Here is a 21,587-nt window from a genome sequence, read left to right on the forward strand (position 1 = left end):
ATATTCAGTTATATTGTCAAAATGTGCACAATTTGCATTCTGTTGTATATTAATTAATATAACAGAAAAATAGAAAATATTTTAGAATCACATTTAATATGCTTATAAATTTCACATACAGATTCCTTTAAAAAATTCTAAATAATAGCTTTAGGCCATGTAAACATCCCAATGAGTAGTGTGATAGTGGTTTTATCAGAGCATCAGCATGGATGGACTTTGGGAATATTATGCGGAATGAAATAAGTCAGTCAGAAAAAGATAAAATCCATGTGATTTCACCCATATGTGGGATGTGAAACTCAAACTCACGGACACAGACAGCAATGTGGTGGTTGCTAGAGGGAAGGGATGGGGGAAGTGGGATGTGGAGGGAAGACTAATGCGTGGTGATGGAAGATGGTTTGACTTTAGGTGCTGGGCGCACCATGCAACACACCAATCTAGTATCACAGAAGTGTACACTTCAAACCTAAATGATGTTTTTAACCAATGTCACCCCAATGAATTTTAATTAAAAAATAAAACCAAAAATAATAAAATAATTGTAACAGAAACACTTCCAAGAAGATGCTGATTTTGTTGTAATATGAAATATAATGTTGAATGAATCTTAGTACATCTTCTTACTAGAATATTGCTAACTGAGGCAATATATTCTAATGAAAGAGCAAGTGAAGTCTTTGTTATGACCTATTTGAAAATATATGTTTATGTGTTTGTTTTATCTCTGCTCATGGTATGTTTTTAAACTATGTGTAAAAAAATCCCAAAAATATATAGGCAAGGATGATTTACTCGATCTACAATGAACTTAGAGAAAATACAGATGATTTTTATGCACAATAATATCACTAAAAATATAGCATACACTCCGATATTCTTAATTCTCTCAGTAACGCCACGGGTGTCCTACATTCTACGTCCATGAGTTCTGCTGATTGCAAACCTAATTGAATATAAAACTGCAAAATGTAAACAAATGTTTGAATAGTTGCTGCCACTTCCATGGTTTATGGCCGTGCTTATGCCTATGGAGTTCTCCCAGAAAACTACTCACTGGCACAGGAGAGAAGAGATACAAATGGGACAACAGGAAAAATAAGTAATCCCATTTGTGCTCTATTTTTATTTGACTCTACCTTCACTTCTGCCTATAATTATGTCTTTTGGGAGAAATAGCAGGTTAAGTCCAAGCTTTGGATTCATAGGGACTGCACATAGTAGAGCGTAGAAAAGAGCAGCGAATGCAGCACAGTCATACCTAATAACTGTAAAGCTCTCGAAGTTGTGTCTTCCCTCAGACCCCTTGAGAAATGACGACTGAAGATATGACTGCTAGGTGGCAAAGGTTTCTTACTAACAGCATTCTTCAGATGCTTTTGATGTGGTCCCTAACTCCTTCCTCATGTTTTCTAAAGCACTGCTATTCCAAGATTGCACAGATGATATTCTGAATATTTTGAAGTTACAACCAGCAAAGATATTCTTGGCATGAAAAGAGTTAAGAATCCTGCCCTTTTCCTAGAGTTGAATACATAATTAAAAATAAGTTAACTCACATGTTTCTAAGTAATTTTTCTAGTTAACTAGGACTAAAGAAAAAATTGCTCTAGTTATTGTGTTTGAAAACTTGTATTTAGAATGCATTCACCTGTAAGTGCCACAAAATAATCATTTTAGATTCTTTATAAAAACCATGGTCCTGATAGAAATTGGGATGAAACTGTATTGGCTGGTCCTCTAGAGTGCTGCCCAAAAGAACGTTCTGTGATGACGAAATTTTCTATATCTACAACAGCCAGTAGCTACATGTACCTGTTAAACACTTGAACTGTGGCTAATGCAACTGAAGAACTGAATTTTTCATTTTACTTTTTTAATTGTTATTCTATTACCATTGTCCCAATTCTCCCCCTTTGCCCTCCTCCACCCAGCCCACTCCTGCCCCCACAGTCTCTGTTGTCCATGTCCATGGGTCACTCATGATGTTCTTTGACAAATCCCTGTCCCTTGTTTCCCCTCCTCCTCTGTTACAGCTGTCAATCTGTTCCATGTTTCTGTATCTCTGGTTCTTTTTTGCTTGTTAGTCTATTTCATTCATTAGATTCCTCTTATAAGTGAGATCACACGGTAATTTTACTTAATTGCAATTTATTTAAACTTAAATTCAAATAGCTAACTGTGACAATTGGCTACTGTATTAAACAACACAGTTTTACAAATTGCTCTCCATTTTATTTTCCACAACGTGAGACTCTTCCATTATGACAGCCTCTTAGCTGGGTTTCACTAGGTAAAAGGTAGTGATGACCCCTGTGTTTAAGGGGAAGAAATCAGTATCTCTCTACCATCATTTGGTGCTTACAAGACTTACCACCCAAATACATATAGGAGCTATGAAGGGTTCCTATACGTATAGCAAAAGCAGCTGAATGATTGAGATTAAAAGCACTATTTCCCTAAACTTGTGCTTATCTTTGGAGAAACTACTGGGGGAGGATAGAATTTTATGCTGTGGTCAGTCATGAAGACTCACTTTATCAGGCCCTTCCCTGATGACTAGTTGGGAATAAGTTAGTTAAGAAAAGGAGGCAACTCCAGAGAATACGTATCGCTGTGAGAAAAGGTAAGAAGCCAGTCTTGGGTGGCTGGGGTACAGATACAGAGTAGCAGTGGGAGAACAGGGAACAGACACCCTGAGAAAAAAGAATTCTGAAAGGAAAGATGGGAAGGACCATCTAAGACAACGTTTAATTCATTATGCTTCACTTCATATCTCTCTCCTTTTTGTATTCAAGGATATTGCTGGTGTTGTTCATAATAGGGTGTAGATGTATAATTAGAAAGGCCAGTCACTAGCTTAACATTCTTTCCAAATTAAGAATACCTGTAGAAAAAAATCAATTGACTATGTACTTACCACTGTTCAGGATTTTTACTTTACGAGCTACATAATGACATACTCAAAAGTTGGTCAGAAAAATGTTAAACTAAGATCGCTCACTCCTTCTGCTATTATTTGATCTTCTGGAGATTTTTACCAAAGGCTGTATTTCTTCCCTTCATGCTTAATCAGCCTGATATAGGCTTTTCATTCTATTAAAGAAAAAGAACATGTAAAATACAAGGAGGATAAAGAGGAGAGAAGAAAGGGGGTGGAAGGGAATGTACAAACGGTACAGGGGGGAGGATAGGCAGATAGTTGAGATGCGGAGTGAGGAGAATGGGAAGGGGGGACAGGAGAAGAGAGAAAAGCAGAGAAAATAAGAAGGAAGATAGTAAAGGAGAAGCAGCAGTTTCATAAAACCTCTTGTGTCGTGCACACTGGCAACAATTAAACCAACGTTATGCTGTGCTTAATGATTCAGCAGAACTTTTAGGTAGTAAGGGGATGATTACAAAAGTACTTAACAATCCAGCCCCCCATAATCTAGCTTTTAGCATGATAGAAGATTTTTAAAGGCAACTGGTTTTTATAATTTTATAAGCTGCAGGTGTCTAACATCCCTTTCTGCAAGATACAGTAGTCTCATAGCTTTGGTAAATGGGTACAAACAACATTTAAAAGAAAAGTAGTGTTAAAAAATGCATCTACATACCCAGACTATTTTTCATTTAGATAATGAGCTTACGTAGTGTGATAGGCAATTAAAGAACATAAACTATATACTTTAATTAGTACCTAATGCCATGAAGGAAAATTCCATCACTGGACTCCATTTCAGACTTTTCTAATCAGAATGCCATAAAATACTAGTTTTCCACCACGGCTGCAAAGCAAAACTGTGGTAAGGACCCTTTGTCCCTTTTCCCTGCATACAAAGAAGAAAATAATTGAATATGAAGCCAAAATCAGAGCTTGGAAGGAGTGCCTCATCTCGAGAGACTTGCAGGGGTACATATCAGGATAGCTAATGGGAGAAAAGCATCAGGTGCCAACGAAAACTAATTGAGGTAAAAATGAACAGGACTATTTCTCTGTACTCAGGAGGAGGAATTATTACATTTATAGGGTTTTCAATTTGACTTAATTGTGGGCATGGCAGCTATTTCCATATTTGAAGAGCTGATGGAAAAAAAGTGTGTGGAAATTTCTAAATACCCTCGGGAATTACATGAATCAAAAGGAAATGGGTCATTCATAGACGTCCTTTGTCCAGTCCCCCACGGACATGGACAACGGTGTGGGAACTGGCTGTGGGAGCAGAGGCTGGGATGGGCGGAGGAGGGAAAAATGGAGACAACTGTAACAGAAAAATAAAAAATTACTTAATAAAAAATTGATTGGCAAAAAAAGAAATGGGAACTCTTTCTATTGACGAAAAGAGTAGAGTATCCACCATCCCAATTGAAGGTCACTTTTAAAGTAAGCAAGGCATTTTGATGCTCCCCCAAGAAAGCCCAAAATTCTTTCAAAGGCAGGGTAATTACCTGAGGGGAACACAGCACCTGCATCAGCACTGTTTGCAAGAGGTAAGGTAACGCCATCTCCAAATCCATTCAGATGAGGGCCAGTGAATGGGGGGCTGCAGCCTGTCAAAACCCTCCTGCTTTCGCAGTTCAAGGCACTCCTGTTTCGTGATCCCAGGAATGCCCACAGGTCTTGCACCAGGTAGGTAATAACACTCAGTCTATTGCCCTTCCCTCATTAGTCTGTCCAAGTCCCAAAGAGGGTTATGTGTACAGTTTACAGTCACCTTTTCAACGAAAACTGTACCATGAGCACCATACACATTACACCTAATTACAAATATTTTAAGCCCTATATTTAAGTGAAGAACATACATACTTAGAAATTCTTTCGCGTCAGAAAATGTCACATAAAAGTTTGTTCTCACCATCTTCTGTATAATGTGTTTCAGTGTGATGTATCTCATCTATTTTTCATCAAGAGGCCAATTGACCTCAACTGATGCCCTCTCAGTCTCTGGAGTCACTCACCTGATGGCTTTATCTATTTGTTACACAGCCTCATCCATCATCATAATTCGCACAGTGCCTCTGGCCTTCCTTCCTCCCTGTAAGACTGACCTCATATACTCGCCCAATATTCACATGATTAAGATAGAAATGTGAGAAGACAACTATGGTCAGACTCATTCTAGGCATTGAAGAAACCACTATGCCTATTAGAGACAGCATGGTTTCCTTCGGAAGCAAATAAGATTAATCTTCCTCCCACAGTCAGTAACCTTCAAAACTCATGGCTACTGGCAGGCAGCTTAACAAATATGACCTCCCGCAGCTGCAAGACAGATCCATGCATCTGTGCTGTATGCATGTGCTCAGGCTGCTTTTCCATCTGCAGGACATGACATATGCCATTTGATCGGCTTATAGAAAGCTTGGACAAGACTCAGAGTATTGGCAGTCACCTCATGTCTATTCATTGCTTTTCATTTTTTCCCTTTGCTCTAGGGCTTTTGGTCTTTCCTCTTTTAAATCCTGCTGTATTATTCATTTAACTTCAAGTGGTCATTTCTGGCTAACAAAGCTAGGATTTTGTGAACATATAACTTGCACTTAGTCCAAACTACTTAGATGTCACTAATCAACCTAACTTAGCAAATTTCACTTTAATTGCAATTCTGTCTTGGATTTCATATGGTAATAGCGAGCTGAGATTAGATGATGGGAACTAAGGAGAGTGCAAGGCAATCTGAAAGTAGCCAAAAGATTTAAGCAGGACCAGCTACATAATGTGAGGGTTCAGTACAAAATGGAAGGGCAGGGCCCCTTGTTTAAAACCTATTCCGAATCTCAAGACAGCTCCTTCAGATAATGAAACCAAACACGAGGCCCTTTTAGCCATGGGGCGCTAAGCACAGGTTGTATACCCGTGAAGACACCCCACATTTATAAAAGAAAACATGAGAAATTTTTGCATTCCTTTTAATCACTGAAGATACTTATTATAAAAACTAATGCACTGGCAATATTTTCTTCACAATCAATACTATCTTCAACAAAAAGTTTCTGTTTAGGATTTTAAGGCACTGGTTTTTCCTTTTGAACTATTCTTAGAAAACAAGCTTTGAAATTTTACTTACAGCATGAAGTTTAATAAGGTTTCGAAATATAATTGCCTGACACCTCTCTTACTTTTCTAAATCTACTGTAAATACTAAAATGAAAAATAAAGTTTGTAAATGGTAGATCTGTGGCAACCCTAAATCTTAAACTTGGCAGTGAACACCAGCTGCTAACAAAAGCTACAGTTGCCAAGTTCTAGGAATAGCATGGCCACCGAACAACGGTTTCCATTATAGAGCGTAATCGACATCCTAAGGGGCAAAGCTAACCAAATTTTATCAAACTGTGTCCTAAAAACAAAGAATTCTAAAGTTCTTTCCTCCATACTTTGATTAAAGCAAAACAAATTCCTCTAAATTAAAGCTGAAATTCTCAGGACTAAACACCAAAAAAATTATATTTTACTAAATGTTTTAAATGTAAGAAATAGATTAAAACTCTAATAGGATACACCACTTCTCTTGATTTTAGCTTATTCCTAGGACATTTCTCAAATAAGCACCAATCTGTTTTTAACACAGTGTTTTGTCCAACAGATTGACTGCACTATATATAAAGTGTGCTGCATATGACACCAACAAAATGGCCATAATGGATCACTTTACATGGTAAATATAACATTCTGAAGGCTTTGTAATAATCTGATTACTAATCATATCTACAAATACATGAGGGAACTGCAGACATCTCCACTTCAATGAAGCTAGCGGCAGATATCCTACTGGACTTTGAATGCTAACTAATTCCAAGGAATAGTCATGGAAATAGTAAATTGTATTGAAATGATTTCCCCTCGGGAAACTCCAAAAATATTTTTTCAATGCTGAGACTCTTATAATAATCTCTTTACTGTTGTCTCCCTGGCTTTATATCCTAACTCCTTCTCCCAACTCAGTTCACTCTGCTATTGAGGGCAGATGCCACCACCCTTCCGAGTGTAGGCCCACTTGGTGTCTAAGTGGTCGTGAGCCGCTTCCCCTTTCTCACCGGGCATAGTCACTACACTCTTCAGTTCTCCCTTCTTCACATCTGTCTCTCCTCCTTTCATTTCAACTACCCTAGTTTAGTCCCTATTATCTCTTACTGAAAATATTACAGAATCTTTGACGCCTCTTGCCTCCATCTAAACCTGCAAAATAATCTGCATATCATGACTGATTGATCTTCCTACAACATCTATTTGATTTTCCCCTTCCCATAATCAAATATTTATCCCTTAATAAAATTCACATTTCTTAGTTTGACATTCAGAATGGTTCTTCCAAATTTGGTTTTCAAGCCAGATTGTCTACCATTCTCCTGCTGTAGACAGTACAGTGCAGCATTTAGCAGCATCAGCTGGGAATCCCAATTTCATCACTATAGAGAAAAAGCAATATTAGCCTTCTCTTTAAAAGAGGCATATATGAAGTCTCCCTAAGAAGGAAACAAGCTTTTATTAAAAGGAAAATTTAAAGCAAATCTCTAAGACTTAACGGACTTTGTTCCCAGAAAAGTATGTACTATGAAATGACTTAATTGCAATGAATAAGAAAGCTGAATTTATAAGGTCTAGAACTAAACAAAGTACACTGATTTATTGATAGTTCCAAGTATGACTAAGCCCAATTCTGTTTTGCTATTCATCCTTAATGGTGTATTCCTGTGTAGAGTTTTCCTCCAGCCCATGCAAAAAAAAATAAGGACTTATTAGAGAAACCCCATATACCCAAATTTCTGTTTGTTCAGACATTGAAGTTTATAAAACCCCTTTTAGGTAACTGAAAATTCATTAAATATCCTATCAAAATTTTGTGCATCTCTCAAGAACCAGCTCAGTTCCCTTTCCATAAAGTCCTCTTTGATTGCTTCTTACTAGATTATAAGAGCCTTGAGAATACAGCCTGAACCGTTTCTGATTCAACAAACATTATAGAGCAGGTACTATGCCAGGAATTTAGCCTTCAGTTATAACCTCACTTGTATATGCAGAGACCACCTCTGGAATAATACACAAAGGATAAAATTAAAATGCTTGTTTCTGGGAAAAAGTAAAGATAAATATAAATCTGAAAAAAAAGAAAAATGTTCTCTGGGGAAAAAAGGAAAGAGATTTCCCCCACCCTTTCTTTCACTATTTATTTTAGAAAACTTGTCATTGTAATTTTTCCTCTGTCCCTTTGGAATGTATGTAAATCTTTTTAAAAGCCAAAGGAGTTTCTTGGCATCTTTTCAACCCAGGAATATTGTTCTCAAGGACCTGAGAGTCATGCCTTTGAAATGTAATCATCAAAGACGATAATAACCACATCTCCCCTTTTCCAAGGGAGGGTAGAAGCCTAACTTCTGTGGGCACCTGGTTTCAAGTTGCAAACCTACTTCTGTCATGTTTAATTTTCCTATGAATAAAGGCAATTAGCTAACACAGATTGTCATTTCAACTACCAAGTTAATTTAGGATGAACTATGTATGTAAAAGGTACTGCCAAGTCCTCTTTTATTTTGACTTGTTTATTACCTTGATGACATGTAATGGGTTTTATCTGCTTAGCTATATAAAATGGTGAGATTTCTTTCTGTATCTGCAATATCTTTAACAGATTGCCTGTGATTCACAACATCACATTCTGGTTAATGCTGACTCAACAATAAAGCTTTTCTTTATCTTCTACCTTTGTGAAAAGATTTTCTGGGTTGGCAGGAGATGTTTCTTTTAACTTTATTTCCCCCAAGCTTACTAGATATCATTGGATCATTTAAATTTGTAAATACATCATTTTATATTTTATTATATTAAAACATTAACTTCTCTATATGAGAACCAAGATGGCGGCGTAGGTAGACACACTGCGCCTCCTCGCACAACCAGAACTGACAGAGAATCGAACAGCAAGGGGGACCAACACCAAGAAAATAGAAAATAACCATTCATCCGGACTGGTAGGAGGGGCGGAGACGGCACCGGGGTGGAGAGGACTCGCGTGGCTGTAGCGGGACCAAGACTGGCGGAGTGTGGGACAAATGGCGCAGGCAGTCTGAGCACTAGCAGACCCTGTGGCCCCACATTTGCACAGATAAACCCAGAGGGCCGGACTCAGAGTGGTGGAGAGCCGGGCAGGCAGAGCAGCGGGTAGCACCCCGCGGCACCACATTCACCCACAGAGAAACTGGACAAACGGCAGGGAGCGAAGCAGACCACGTAACCCAGGGCTCCAGCTCAGGGAAATAAAGCCTCAAACCTCTGATTGAAAACGCCCCTGGGGGTTGGGGCGGCAGCAGGAGAGACTCCCAGCCTCACAGGAGAGGTCGTTGGAGAGACCCACAGGGGCCTAGAGTGTGCACAGGCCCACTTACTCGGGAACCAGCACCAGAGTGGCCCAGTTTGATTGTGGGTATCGGAGTGAAAGATTGAAATCCGGAGGAGAGTAAGGCGGGCGCCATTGCTCCCACTCGACCCCTCCCCCACGTACAGCGTCACAGCGCAGCCACCAGCATTACCCCGCCCCGGTGAACACCTAAGGCTCTGCCCCTTAAAGTAACAGACGCGCCAAGACAAAAACAAAAAAAACAAAAAAAATGGCCCAAATGACAGAACACTTCAAAGCTCCAGAAAAAATACAACTAAGCGATGAAGAGATAGCCAACCTATCGGATGCACAGTTCAAAGCACTGGTTATCAATATGCTCACAGACTTGGTTGAATCTATTCGAAAAACAGATGAAAAAATGAAGCCTATGCTAAGAGAAACAAAGGAAAATGTACAGGGAACCAATAGTGATGAGAAGGAAACTGGGACTCAAATCAACGGTGTGGACCAGAAGGAAGAAACAAACATCCAACCAGAAAAGAATGAAGAAACAAGAACTTGGAAAAATGAGGAGAGGCTTAGGAACCTCCCAGACGCCTTGAAACGTTCCAACATCCGAATTATAGGGGTGCCAGAAGGAGAAGAGGAAGAACAAAAAATTGAAAACTTATTTGAACAAATAATGAAGGAGAACTTCCCTCATCTGGCAAAGGAAATAGACTTCCGGGAAGTCCAGGAAGCTCAGAGAGTCCCAAAGAAGCTGGACCCAAGGAGGAACACACCAAGGCACATCATAATTACATTACCCAAGATTAAATGCAAGGACCTACATCCAAGATTACTCTATCCAGCAAAGCTATCACTTAGAATGGAAGGGAAGATAAAGTGCTTCTCAGATAAGGTCAAGTTAAAGAAGTTCATCATCACCAAGCCCTTATTATATGAAATGTTAAAGGGAGTTACCTAAGAAAAAGAAGATCAAAAATTGGAACAGTAAAAATGACAGCAAACTCACAGTTATTAACGGCCACACATAAAACAAAAACGAGAGCAAACTAGGCAAACAACTAGAACATGAGGGTTGTCATTAAGGGAGTGGGAGGGGGAGAGAGGGGGAAAGATACAGAGAATAAGTAGCATAGATGATAGGTGGAAAATAGACAGGGGGAGGGTAAAAATAGTGTAGGAAATGTAGAAGCCAAAGAACTTATAAGTATGACCTATGGACATGAACTATAGGGGGGGAATGTGGGAGGGAGGGGGGAGGGCAGGATGGAGTGGAGTGGGGGGGGGAAATGGGACAACTGTAATAGCATAATAAATATATTAAAAAGAAAAATAAAAAAAAGAAAAGAAAAGAAAAAAAAATAAAGTTAATAAACTTCCATGTAAAAAAAAAAAACATTAACTTCTCAATAAAAAATTAAAAGGACAAATTAATAAAAGAAGAAACAAGGAGGGAAAATGTGGGAGGTAAAGGGTAAGAAAGAAAAGAAGGGAGAAAGGGAGAAAAGAAAGAACAAGCTAGTGGAAAAACTTAAGAAAAATTCCAGTTAGGGAAAAAAGACTTCAATAAAAAAAACCCCTAAGACTTTCCAACATGACTATAGAATCAGAGGCTTTAGGAATTAAACATACTCTTTACTAAATAATTATAGGGTAGAACATTTAAGCCAATATCTTGCTCTCAGAAAAAAAATATGACTCAACAATTGGCCTAGATTGGAGTCACAAGTTAAGCAGACTGAAGTCCTTAACTTTTATTGTGTCCTGGACTCCCCTGGCAATCTGGTGAAAACTAAAACCTGTCCTCAAAATAATTCTAATGCATAAAATAAAAGACACATTCAAAAGGAAACCAAGTCCATTAACAGTTATTAAAATATTTTCAATTTGTCATATTAATACATGAAGTAACAAGATCTAGTAGTGGATCTAATATGTCTTGGGGCACACATTAAATAAATACAGTGTGACATGTAATCACACACAAAAAAATCTCATAATGTTTTAAGTAAATTTGCAATTTTGTGTTGGGCCACATTCACAGCCATCCTGGGCTGTGTGTGGCCCGCAGGCCGCAGGTTGGACACCTCCGGTAGAGGAATGGTCTCAACATTTAGAGTATATAAGGATCACCTCAGAAGCGTGTTTCTTGAAAAAGATTCATGACCCCGTTGTTAAACTCTATGAAGAGTAATCTTCACTTTCACTAACACCCAAAGTGATTCTTATTCAAGTGGTTAATCATCGAACATTTGAAATAACACTAACAGAATTAAAGAGAGGCTTCAAGTTCAACAGAGAGAACTAAACTCTTAAGGAAGTATAATTAGTATAATTAACATCCTCAAAGGAATTTAAGTGTATACCTATAAAAAGAATCTCCACAGTTACACCATGGTGTTCTTGGGAATTAAAAATGATAGTGCAGAAGCAAAAACTACACAACTGAAGACCTGAAGAGCAGAATGAACACCTAACAACAAATCAGTGACAAGAAAACAAAGAATTCTCCCAGAAAGGAAAATGGCCAGAATATGCAAAGTATGAGAAAAAAATTAAAAACCAGGAGACTCAACTGAACAGGCCAACATCAATGATAGTAGGAGTTTCAGAAGAAAAAAAAAATAAAGGGAAAAAATGTGTATTTGCCTAAAAAAGGGTCTGGAAAATATATAGCAAATCCTTATTAGCAGTTATTTCTATCAATAAGAATAGAATTGAGATGGATCATAAAAGGACATTAATGTTTTCTTTACATATTTATGTAGTTGTATGATTATTTTACAAGAATAGATCCATGCATTCCTTATGAAATGATTAATTTAATCATAAATGAATAACATTAATACTAAAGCTACACCAGGAAAATGCTAATGGAAAGCCAGGATAATTAATACCAGACAAAACGGAATTCAGAGTAGACATTATTAAACAGGATAACAGGAGCACTTAATAATGATAAAAGGTACAGCCCATCAGGAAGTCATAACAGTCAAGAACATTTCTGAGCCTAATGATGCTTCTAAGCGCATGTAACAAAATACCACTAGAAATACAAGGAGAAAAAGGAAGGGAATTCTACTGTAATATAGGAAACTTCGACTCCTTTCTTTCCAACAAGTGAGGTAGGAAACAACAGCAAGGATGTATATAACTTACTGATTAAAATTAAGAAGTTAAAGATAATAGATTTTTTAGAATTGCCTATTGAAGAATAAATATTTTTTTCAAATATATATGGAACTTAAAAATAAATGAAGTAAACCACAAAGAAAATCTCTACAAGTTTCAAAGAAAATCCCAAGCAAAATTATAAATTAAAACCTACATTTTTTTGACCAAAATTCTGTAAAGCTAGATATTAATTTAAAAGGATGACAAAAACAAACAAAAAACACTTTTAAAACTTTTAAAACACCCTCTTAAACTCTTAGTCAAAAAGAAAAGATAAATTAAAATTAATGTGTATTTTGAAAAAAAATAAGCAAATAAAGGTACTGCCTCTGAAATTCAAGGTGTTGAGAGGAAATATAACAGCATGAATGAATTTATTTTAAAACAAGGAAGACAAACAAAGGGGTAAAAACTAAAAATAAACTCAATATTATAAAAGAACAGCAAAATTAACTATCAGAAATTAGAAAGTAGGAGTTAATAATGATAAAAGAAGAAATTAACTAAATTTAAAAATAAATAGCAATCTTAATGACCAAATATATCTACTTTGCAGAATTAATTAAACTTTCCATTGCTGCTTTTGACCCATTGTCTGTGAAGACGATGGATATGTGAAAGATATGTGTTCTGTTACATGCACACTTCCATACACCAAATCAAATGACAAACTGGCCACTGTGCATATGGGGTGGTCAATAAATGATAATAAAGAAAAACAAAAATTTCTCGACTTAGAGGCCCTGTATGACATGCCTTAAATGAACTTTCCTAAGCTGGATTTCAACCAGTATGAAGTGTGAATTGTCTACTCCTGTTACACAGTCTCTTCATCACCTCTATATCCAGTTTTCCTCCATGCTTTTTCTTATTTGTATTTCCCACTAAGGCACACCCTAATTAACTAAACTAACACTAAGTAGCACTAAATCCCATCCCAGAGTTCTGAGAAGCATGGAAAATGTAAAAAGTGCCCACACAACTGGAAAATGTAAAAAGCTCCTGGGGGACTAGTGATCACCTGTCCTGTCAGATCCCAGACACAGGTAGGTTAGAAGCCAGGCAATGGTCAGCAGCTGGAAACGTGAGGGCATTAAATGAGCCATCTAACCCCTTCCAAGAAGCATCTGAGAGTTGGGTGTTATTGCCTGCCCATTTTGCACTGAGGCGAGGAAAGAGCCAAAGGAAGTACTTGCACGCCCGTTTACAACTGCCTCTTTGTTGCCTATGGTCCCAAGGGACTAAGAAACACTGGGCTCTATTAGCTCCCCAAAACAGGCAAATTAGGGGGCAGTTGCCCTGGTAGCAGTCATAAACTTGAGGCACTAGATCTATGGCCCAATCCTTTGCTCTTCATGGAGAAGCTGGGAAATGGAGGCTCCCCCTCAATTATACGGTGCTGTGTTATGGGTGAAGATTGTGGGGAGAATGTGTTTCAGCTTTTCCTACCTGTTTTGATGTGTTTGTGTTCTCAGTCACCCAATGTACAGGAGTCTCTGAATCTGTTTCTGGTTTTCTCTCAGTGGAATGATCCACGTGCATTCGTTTACTCAACGTGTCCATGTATGGAGGGTGTCTTACCAGCTCACTGAGAATAAATTCTCCATGTCTTCTAAACATTTTCTTCTGTTTCTGGCGTTCTTTAGGTTTGCTACAATATGTGTATGTGGATTTCTTCTTATATATGTTGCTTAGGAATTCAGGAGCTTGGTAGCTCCAGAGCTTGGTGTCTTCCTTCAGTTTTAGGAAATTCTTAGTATCTTTTATACTTTCTCTCTTCTGAATCTTATATTAGAATATTTTAGAATTTGTGGCACCATCTTACATATACCTTAACTGCTTTTTAAACAATGTACTGTATTGTGTCTCTTTGTGGTACATTGTAAGAAACTCCTTCAAATATATCTTTCAGATCAGTTAATCTGCTAATCTCCCATTTTGCCTAATCACTGAATTTTTTATGGTTATATTTTTCATTTTAGATAGTTCTTCCTAGTCATATTTCAACAGTCTTTTGTTTCTTCATAATACACCCCATACCACAATGAATAAAAGGAGGAGCACTGTGAATTAAGCACACTATTGTTGTTTATATTCAATATCCATAGTGTTTGCAGACCTGATTCTGCAGTTGGTTCTTTCTGCGAAGTTTATTTGTGTGTCTTGTTAGAACTCATTTTCCTTGGATCTGCATGAGAATATTCTGTGAACTGGGTGTGAAGTACAGAGAAAATCTGAGTTTACCGTGGTGGGGACTTAGAGGTATTGCCAACACAGGACAACTTTAAATTTTCAGCTGGGGTTTTAGAGGCTATATAGATAATATAAATTCTGACCCAATGTCCAGATAAGAGCAGATTTATTGTTAGAAAATTTCCAAGGTATTTTCTATTCTTTTTTTTCTGAACCACCCACAGCCAAGGTTAAGCCGGCTGAGTCTTCATACTGTCTCCTGCTGTAGGGGCTGGTGTTTGTCTGTTCACCTGATGAGGTGATCAAATTTAAGGATTCTCAGCTTTATGAAAGCATCTCGGGTGACTTTCCAGTTGGCAGTATATAGACTTAGTCTCCTGTCCTTGCTTCATGGTCTTTCAAAATCCTAGCTACCGGCCATAATGAAAAAGAAATTCCCCCATCTCCCAGCATACTGCTGCTGGGGCAGGCTTGCTAGTCTGGATTTCAGCTCTCTGCATACCTGGCTGACCTCAGATTTTCCTAAGTCACCTATTGGATTGTATGTATTTAAAAATATTTGATGCATCATTTTTATTTTATTTTACTATATTGTTGAAACTAAATCACTTTTTAAAAAATCATGTTGACGTGCTCCTAGATATCAGTAAGGCCCATTCTGCTTTAGCTCCTAAATGCTAATCGATTCAGTAGGGTCTCGTTTCTCCTTCAGGTGAAAACATAAAAATATAAGGATTGTACTCTGCAAATTATTACTCTTAGTAAAAGGCAGCATATCTTGGCAGTTGCAGGGAACCTAACCTAAGGCTTGATAGCTACTAAGAGAAAATAATTTTTTCTCTTTGTGCTCCATTATCACAGAAAATCTGAGCAGTATATCATTTAGATATGTTTCTGGTGGCTTACCTCACCAAAAGTCATGTCTCAGTTAAAACTTAGGTAAAGTCAAGTCCCTACCCCAAGTACTTAACACTATCGGTTGGAAAACTGGGGTAAGGGGAAAATGCCCTTTGCTCCAATATCACAAAATGGCATGCAGCACTCCTATGTTCATTCTTCTCTTCCTTCACTTACTCAGTGATATCCACCTAGCACTTACTACGTATAAGAGCATCGGTCTAGGTGTTGGAGATACAACAGCAAATAAAGAAATATAGGAATGATGATATATAAATGAATATACATAATGAAAAAGGAAGATAAAATAAATATGGCAGCTCTTTGAAAATGAGAAGACACTACAAAACACCTTTGCAATTATCATCTTTATCACAAAATGATCTGGATAATTCCGTGGACCAGGTTACAACAGTTGCTTTTTCTCTCCATACAAGAGAAAGCATATCTTGATCGACTTGGAGTTTCAAAGCAATTTTCACTGGCAAAGTGTCCTGCTTAAAGATGTTTTCAAAGTTCTGTTAATCTACAATTTAACACTTTTCAACTCTCATTCTGATGCAAATGCAGAAGGAACATGCTATTATTCATATTAGCCTTTCCAATAAATCTATTGATTTAGCCTGGAAAGTATACTAATTCAGCTTCTATTTTCTGTACCAATAAATCTCAGATTTCATAGCCACAACCAGGAGTGGACCAGAATGAAAGAGTAAACAAAACTTCTGCATGATAGCTGTTGAGCAAGCAGGCTGATACATTTCCACAACATAAACATTTAATGAGACTTACTCCCAACAGCGTATTTACTACATCAATTTATTTCAAAGTATTATATTTACAGAAGCAAGACAGAGCAAAGGTTATTTTGGATCCTTTACCAATACTGCTTCCTATAAATAAAGAAAAGTACAACCATTTAATTTACAAAATCATTTTAAAAGGCTAAATGCTCATAAATTCTGCTTTATCTAGTTCAGACAGCTTCAGCAGCTATTTATAACTTGGATATAAAAATAGATATAAAATTCAAGCATTTTGCACTAGCTGGAGCATCCCTAGCTTTGACTGGAACTGAATTTTAAAGGTTGTTGAGACAGTATTAGGATTCAGGGAAATATCTTTGGGACTCCCTCCCTCCTGCCTTGTGCTGAAGAAGTAAGTTAGCCACACAGCTTGAGAAAGGGATGACTCCAACTATCACCACTCCTCTTCCCACTGCCATCAAAGCTACCCTTCTCTCTCTCTCTCTTTCTCTCTCTCTCTCTGCCTTCCTCCCTCCCTCTCTCTCTCCTTCCCACCTCTTCCTCTCCCTCCTCTCTAACCACTGCCATTCCTTGCCTATAACAGCCACTTTCAACTGAAGTGAGAAAACAGAAGTCCCAAAAGGAGGAACAATCTTCTTTCTTGTACAATCCTAGGAATATAGAATGTACAAACTGGACCATATATGCAAGCATCCCATCCCCTGACACAATTATGTGTAGCACTGGGAACAATGACATATAATCCTATATGTGCAATCTAAAAAATTCCACCTCATCTTACTAGCCACTCCCCACATACAGATTATTTCTACCTAAATGACCCAGGTACAGAGCCCTTTTCACTAAAAAGTTATTCTACCTTTTAGAATTGCTTACATTTATAATTTATCTGATGGTTCACAGAGGCTAAGATTCTCAGCATAAATTGCATTGAATTTTAATTAAGCACATTAAGTTCTATCTGTAAGAATTCAATATAGCACAGAAGTTAAAAATATCTTTGGGAATCAGTGATGAGATTCACATCCTGGCTACTATCACTCACTAGGTTTCTGACTTAAGCAAATTACATAACCTATGTATGTCTCAGTTTTATTTTCTGCGGAAAAAATAGAAGTGCTTATCTTATAGGGATTCTAATAATTAAGTTCTAAATTCATGTTAAGTGTTTAGCTATCAAAACTGTTAATTTTTTAATTTGTAGGGAACCTATCATTCTACTAGTACCACTGATGTAAAATTAGTAAGAATCCATCTTGCCCACAAGGAGCTTTCAATCTTCTTAGACAACAAGGCACACATCTAAAGGACAAGTTCATTGAGTGCTCATTGCACAGGGCAAACGAAAAGATGATGGGGTATTATTAAAGAGTCGCCACTGATCTTCCACCCTATTTAGACAAATAGTTCCAAAATTTTTCACATAGATGCCAATAATTAGGAATTTAATAAGTTTTCACATGCATGTCAATAATTAGAAATTGAATAATACTGGATTACAAATGCAGGGACTTTTTTAAAAACATGTAACAGAAAAGCATACAAGAAAGGTTATTCTAAGTTTAAATAGAGTATCTAATATTTTTACCATGCAACTAATAAAATTAAGAACAGCATAGGAATTATATGTTATGTGTTTAGTTTATTTTTGTTATTAATAAAACTTAATCATTTTAGTAGCATTGATTTCTTCAGTATAGAAGAATCTGTCTCCAAATAGTCATTTCCATTAATGATAATGGGAGCTAAGATTTACTGAGCACTTATTAAGTACCAGACACCGCTCTAAGCATTTTTAAATGTATTAATTCACTGCTTCTAACAACACAATGATATATGTTTTATTATTATCCCCATTTTATAGGAGAGAAAACTGAGAGTTAAATACAATAAGTTTCCTAAGGTCACATGGGTAGTAAGAGTCACAGCTGAGACAGAAACCAGGCATTTGGGCTTTAGGACCCGTATCCTTAGGCACTATCCGCTGTTGCCCCCATTAAGCAATTACATGCCTGACTCGGGTAGCCAATGATCTTTGACATTATACTTGAATGTCTCATAAATATCTCAAACTCAACATGTTGAAAATTGAGTTTCTTCTCAAGACCAGCTTCACCCACAGTAGTCCCCATGATAGCTCATAGAAACTTCATCCAACCAGTTGCCAAAACAAAACAAAACAAAACCTTGCAGTGATATGCGGGAGATACACAGGGATGCTGCCCACTTCCCCTTCCAGGTAGGACTTGCCCAGCTGTGGGGAGTGAGGGCAGCAGACAGGCCCCCAGTTATCCGTTCTTTCAGGATCTGTTTCAGCTGCAGGGGGCTGCACTCCACTCCCAGCCACTGGGCAGGATGACCTCCTTCAAGTGACCGAAAGAGGCATGAAGGCCTGGATTTTCTGCCTGACAAGGTACACTCAAGAACAATCTTCTCTCCAGAGCTCCCTGCTGATTGGTCCAGGCTTTGTAGGTGTGGCTCTCAAGTAGATTTCTTCCTCTGCTTAGTCTTGCTCCTCCTCTCTACCCTTCACACATATTACTTCCTAAAACACCTTGTATCTCAAATTCCAGCTAGGACTCCTCCCTTTCTCCCACATCCCACAACCATTCCATCAAATCTGGTTGACTCTCCTAACAAAATTCAGTCTTAATATTTACTAATGCCATCCTGGCCCAAAGTAAAATGTGAGGTGGAATGAGGCAGTGCGTGTAAACCTGTGTTACCACAAAGACCTCCTGCCCAAGAGAGACCAGAGCACTCGGCTGTCTGGAAATTATTTTTCAGCTTCTCCTTTAGTGTCCCTTTAGTCTATGATCCACACACTGTCACTGTAGTACCAGCATGTCACTCCTCTGCTTGAAACCTTACAATGAATCTCATTTAACTGGAAGTAAAAGCCAAAGTCCCTAAAAGTCTATGGAGCCCTTTATAACCTAACTTTCCTGGGTCTCTGACCTCAGCTTCTACTACTCATCCCCTCGTGCTCCCCACCCATCCCCCAGCTAGGGTGCTTGTCACCCAAACACAGGGACAGGCCTTCAAGCCTTTGTTCTAGATCTCCTCTGCTGATCCTCTAACTTCCTTCAAGCCTTTGATAATATCTCACTTTCTCAATGTAACATTCTATACAGTTTACTTATCTATAATGTTTATTGTTCTGGGGTTTTTTTGTTTTTGCCTAAATTCCCCTGTTGGAATGCAAGCTTCATGGGGGGAGTGATCTATTATAGCCCAAGCACAAAGAACAGTGACAATAATAAGCATTTGTGAAATGAATAAATTCTACATTTCATAAGTTGATTTATATAAAATAATCATTACAATCTAATTAACAATCCCTAATTTAAATTTGTTGACTTCCTTGGCAGACAAGTAAAGGAATCAGAGGTCTTTCTGCTAATTAATTCATTGGAAGATACGACACAATAATAAAGTCTAATTGGACGAATGGATCTTTATCTACTCATGCTCTAAACTCCGACACATGGATCTGAAGACCCACTTCTGTTTACTTTCATATTGGGATATCGAATCATAGTTTATCTTTCTTTTGACTTACCTCAAGCTCATCAAGGGCACTTCCCAGAGTTGCCGCCTGAGATTCCCCTGGGGCCGCCACATTCTGGATGCCTTGGGAAGCATTTGAAATTACGTTGAGGGCATTTTGAATCTCTTCACAAACTGTGTCCTTGCTGGCTTTGAGGGAAGCAACATCAGAATGTTCCAAACAAGCTGAACAAATTGAATGCAAGAGCGGGGAGTTCTCCTTCAATGAGGCCCGGGCCCCTGCAATTTCATCCCTCTGATTTGGAGATTTTAAGTCCTGAGGATGAAAATAAAAAGAGAGTTGCCTTATAATGAGTCATGGAAGATTTATACAAAGAAGCTCTATTTTTCTGTCAATATAAATGAAAAGATAATAGACACTAGCACGTCATCCATAAGTTAAAATCAAGGCCATCAATCATTTTTACACTGCTTCAGACTCTGTTAAAAGTTCTATAATAGGAAAGCTGAGCCAATTAGCAAATTAAGGTCACAATGGTGCAGATGAGTAATATCGAGTAGATCTTACATTTGTCAGTCATATCCTTACAAGTCAAAAAACTACTCTGGCATTCATGTTATTAAGAGTATTAAAAGAGAATTTGAATTCTAAGAATACTGATTACCTATTTCCATCGATGCTGATGATTGCATTTAACCTTCTCATTAAAACTAAACCAATTCAGTTAAGATACTAAATTGAACCTCCTACCATTCTACTGTTTTCCACTCTTTCACTTATTAACAACTTAATCCTATATCTTTCTCTGACACTTTTTCAACAAATAGTTATTGGGCACTTAGAGTGTGCTAGCCCTTGTGTGGATACCAAATGTATAGCTGTAAACGATCCTATAAGGACCTTATTCTCCCCAAGCTTATGTTCTTGTTTGAGGGGGAGGAGCCTCACGACACACAATAAACTAGGTAAACAATACAAGACAATTTCAGGTAATGAGAAATGCTGTGGAAAAAAACCCCACAAAAGTAAAATGTCATGGAAACTGATTGAGAGCAGAAAGCTGCTTTGGTTTGGATGGTCACAGAAGATGTTTTCAGTGGGATGACATTCGCAGTAACCATAAATGAAAAGCATTCTGAACAGTGGGAAGAGAGGGAAGAGAAGTCCTATACAAGTGACAGCTGGTCAAAACTAACTCAGGGTACAGTAAAAGCCTCTGACAAGCACTACCTAAACTAACTGATGAAGGTTAGCATCATTAGCGATGTCTCAGGGGTATCATGTACCCTTTGGTACACTGTGGCAAGAAGAGCACTTCATCTCTCTCGTATTCTCTCTAAAAGTCCACAGTGCCAGTCTAATCATAGGAAAAACAATAAACAAAATCAATCAGGAGAACATCCCACATGATACCTAGGCAGTGTTCCTCAAGACTACTAAGGTCATGAAAAACAAGGAGACTGATTTTTAAACTCTGACAGACCAGAGGATACTGGGAGACATGACAATCAAATGCGATGTGGAACCCCAAATTGGATCCTGGAAAAGAAATCAGTTATTCAGGGATAAAATGCTGAAGTCCAAATAAAGCCTGCGTTTTGTTAACAGTAATTCATCACTGTTTGCTTGTTCGTTGTGGCAAATCAAAGATATTAACAATGAAGGGAACCAGGGGAGAAGTAGGCAGGAACTCCCTTTATTATATTTGCAACTTTT

At 37.9% G+C, this 21,587-nt stretch overlaps 1 protein-coding gene across 1 annotated transcript in view; it reads right to left on the minus strand.

Annotated features, from left to right (window-relative positions):
* Positions 1 to 21,587, minus strand: part of CTNNA3 (catenin alpha 3) — a 1,492,024-nt gene that overhangs the window by 1,118,849 nt on the left and 351,588 nt on the right. Inside the window, exon 6 of the mRNA XM_053922528.1 lies at positions 19,923 to 20,186. Coding sequence (XP_053778503.1) covers positions 19,923 to 20,186 — 264 coding nt within the window. The remainder of the gene's footprint in view (positions 1 to 19,922; positions 20,187 to 21,587) is intronic.

This window comes from Desmodus rotundus, chromosome 4 (genome assembly GCF_022682495.2).
Source record: "Desmodus rotundus isolate HL8 chromosome 4, HLdesRot8A.1, whole genome shotgun sequence".
In the NCBI taxonomy this organism is placed as follows: domain Eukaryota; kingdom Metazoa; phylum Chordata; class Mammalia; order Chiroptera; family Phyllostomidae; genus Desmodus; species Desmodus rotundus.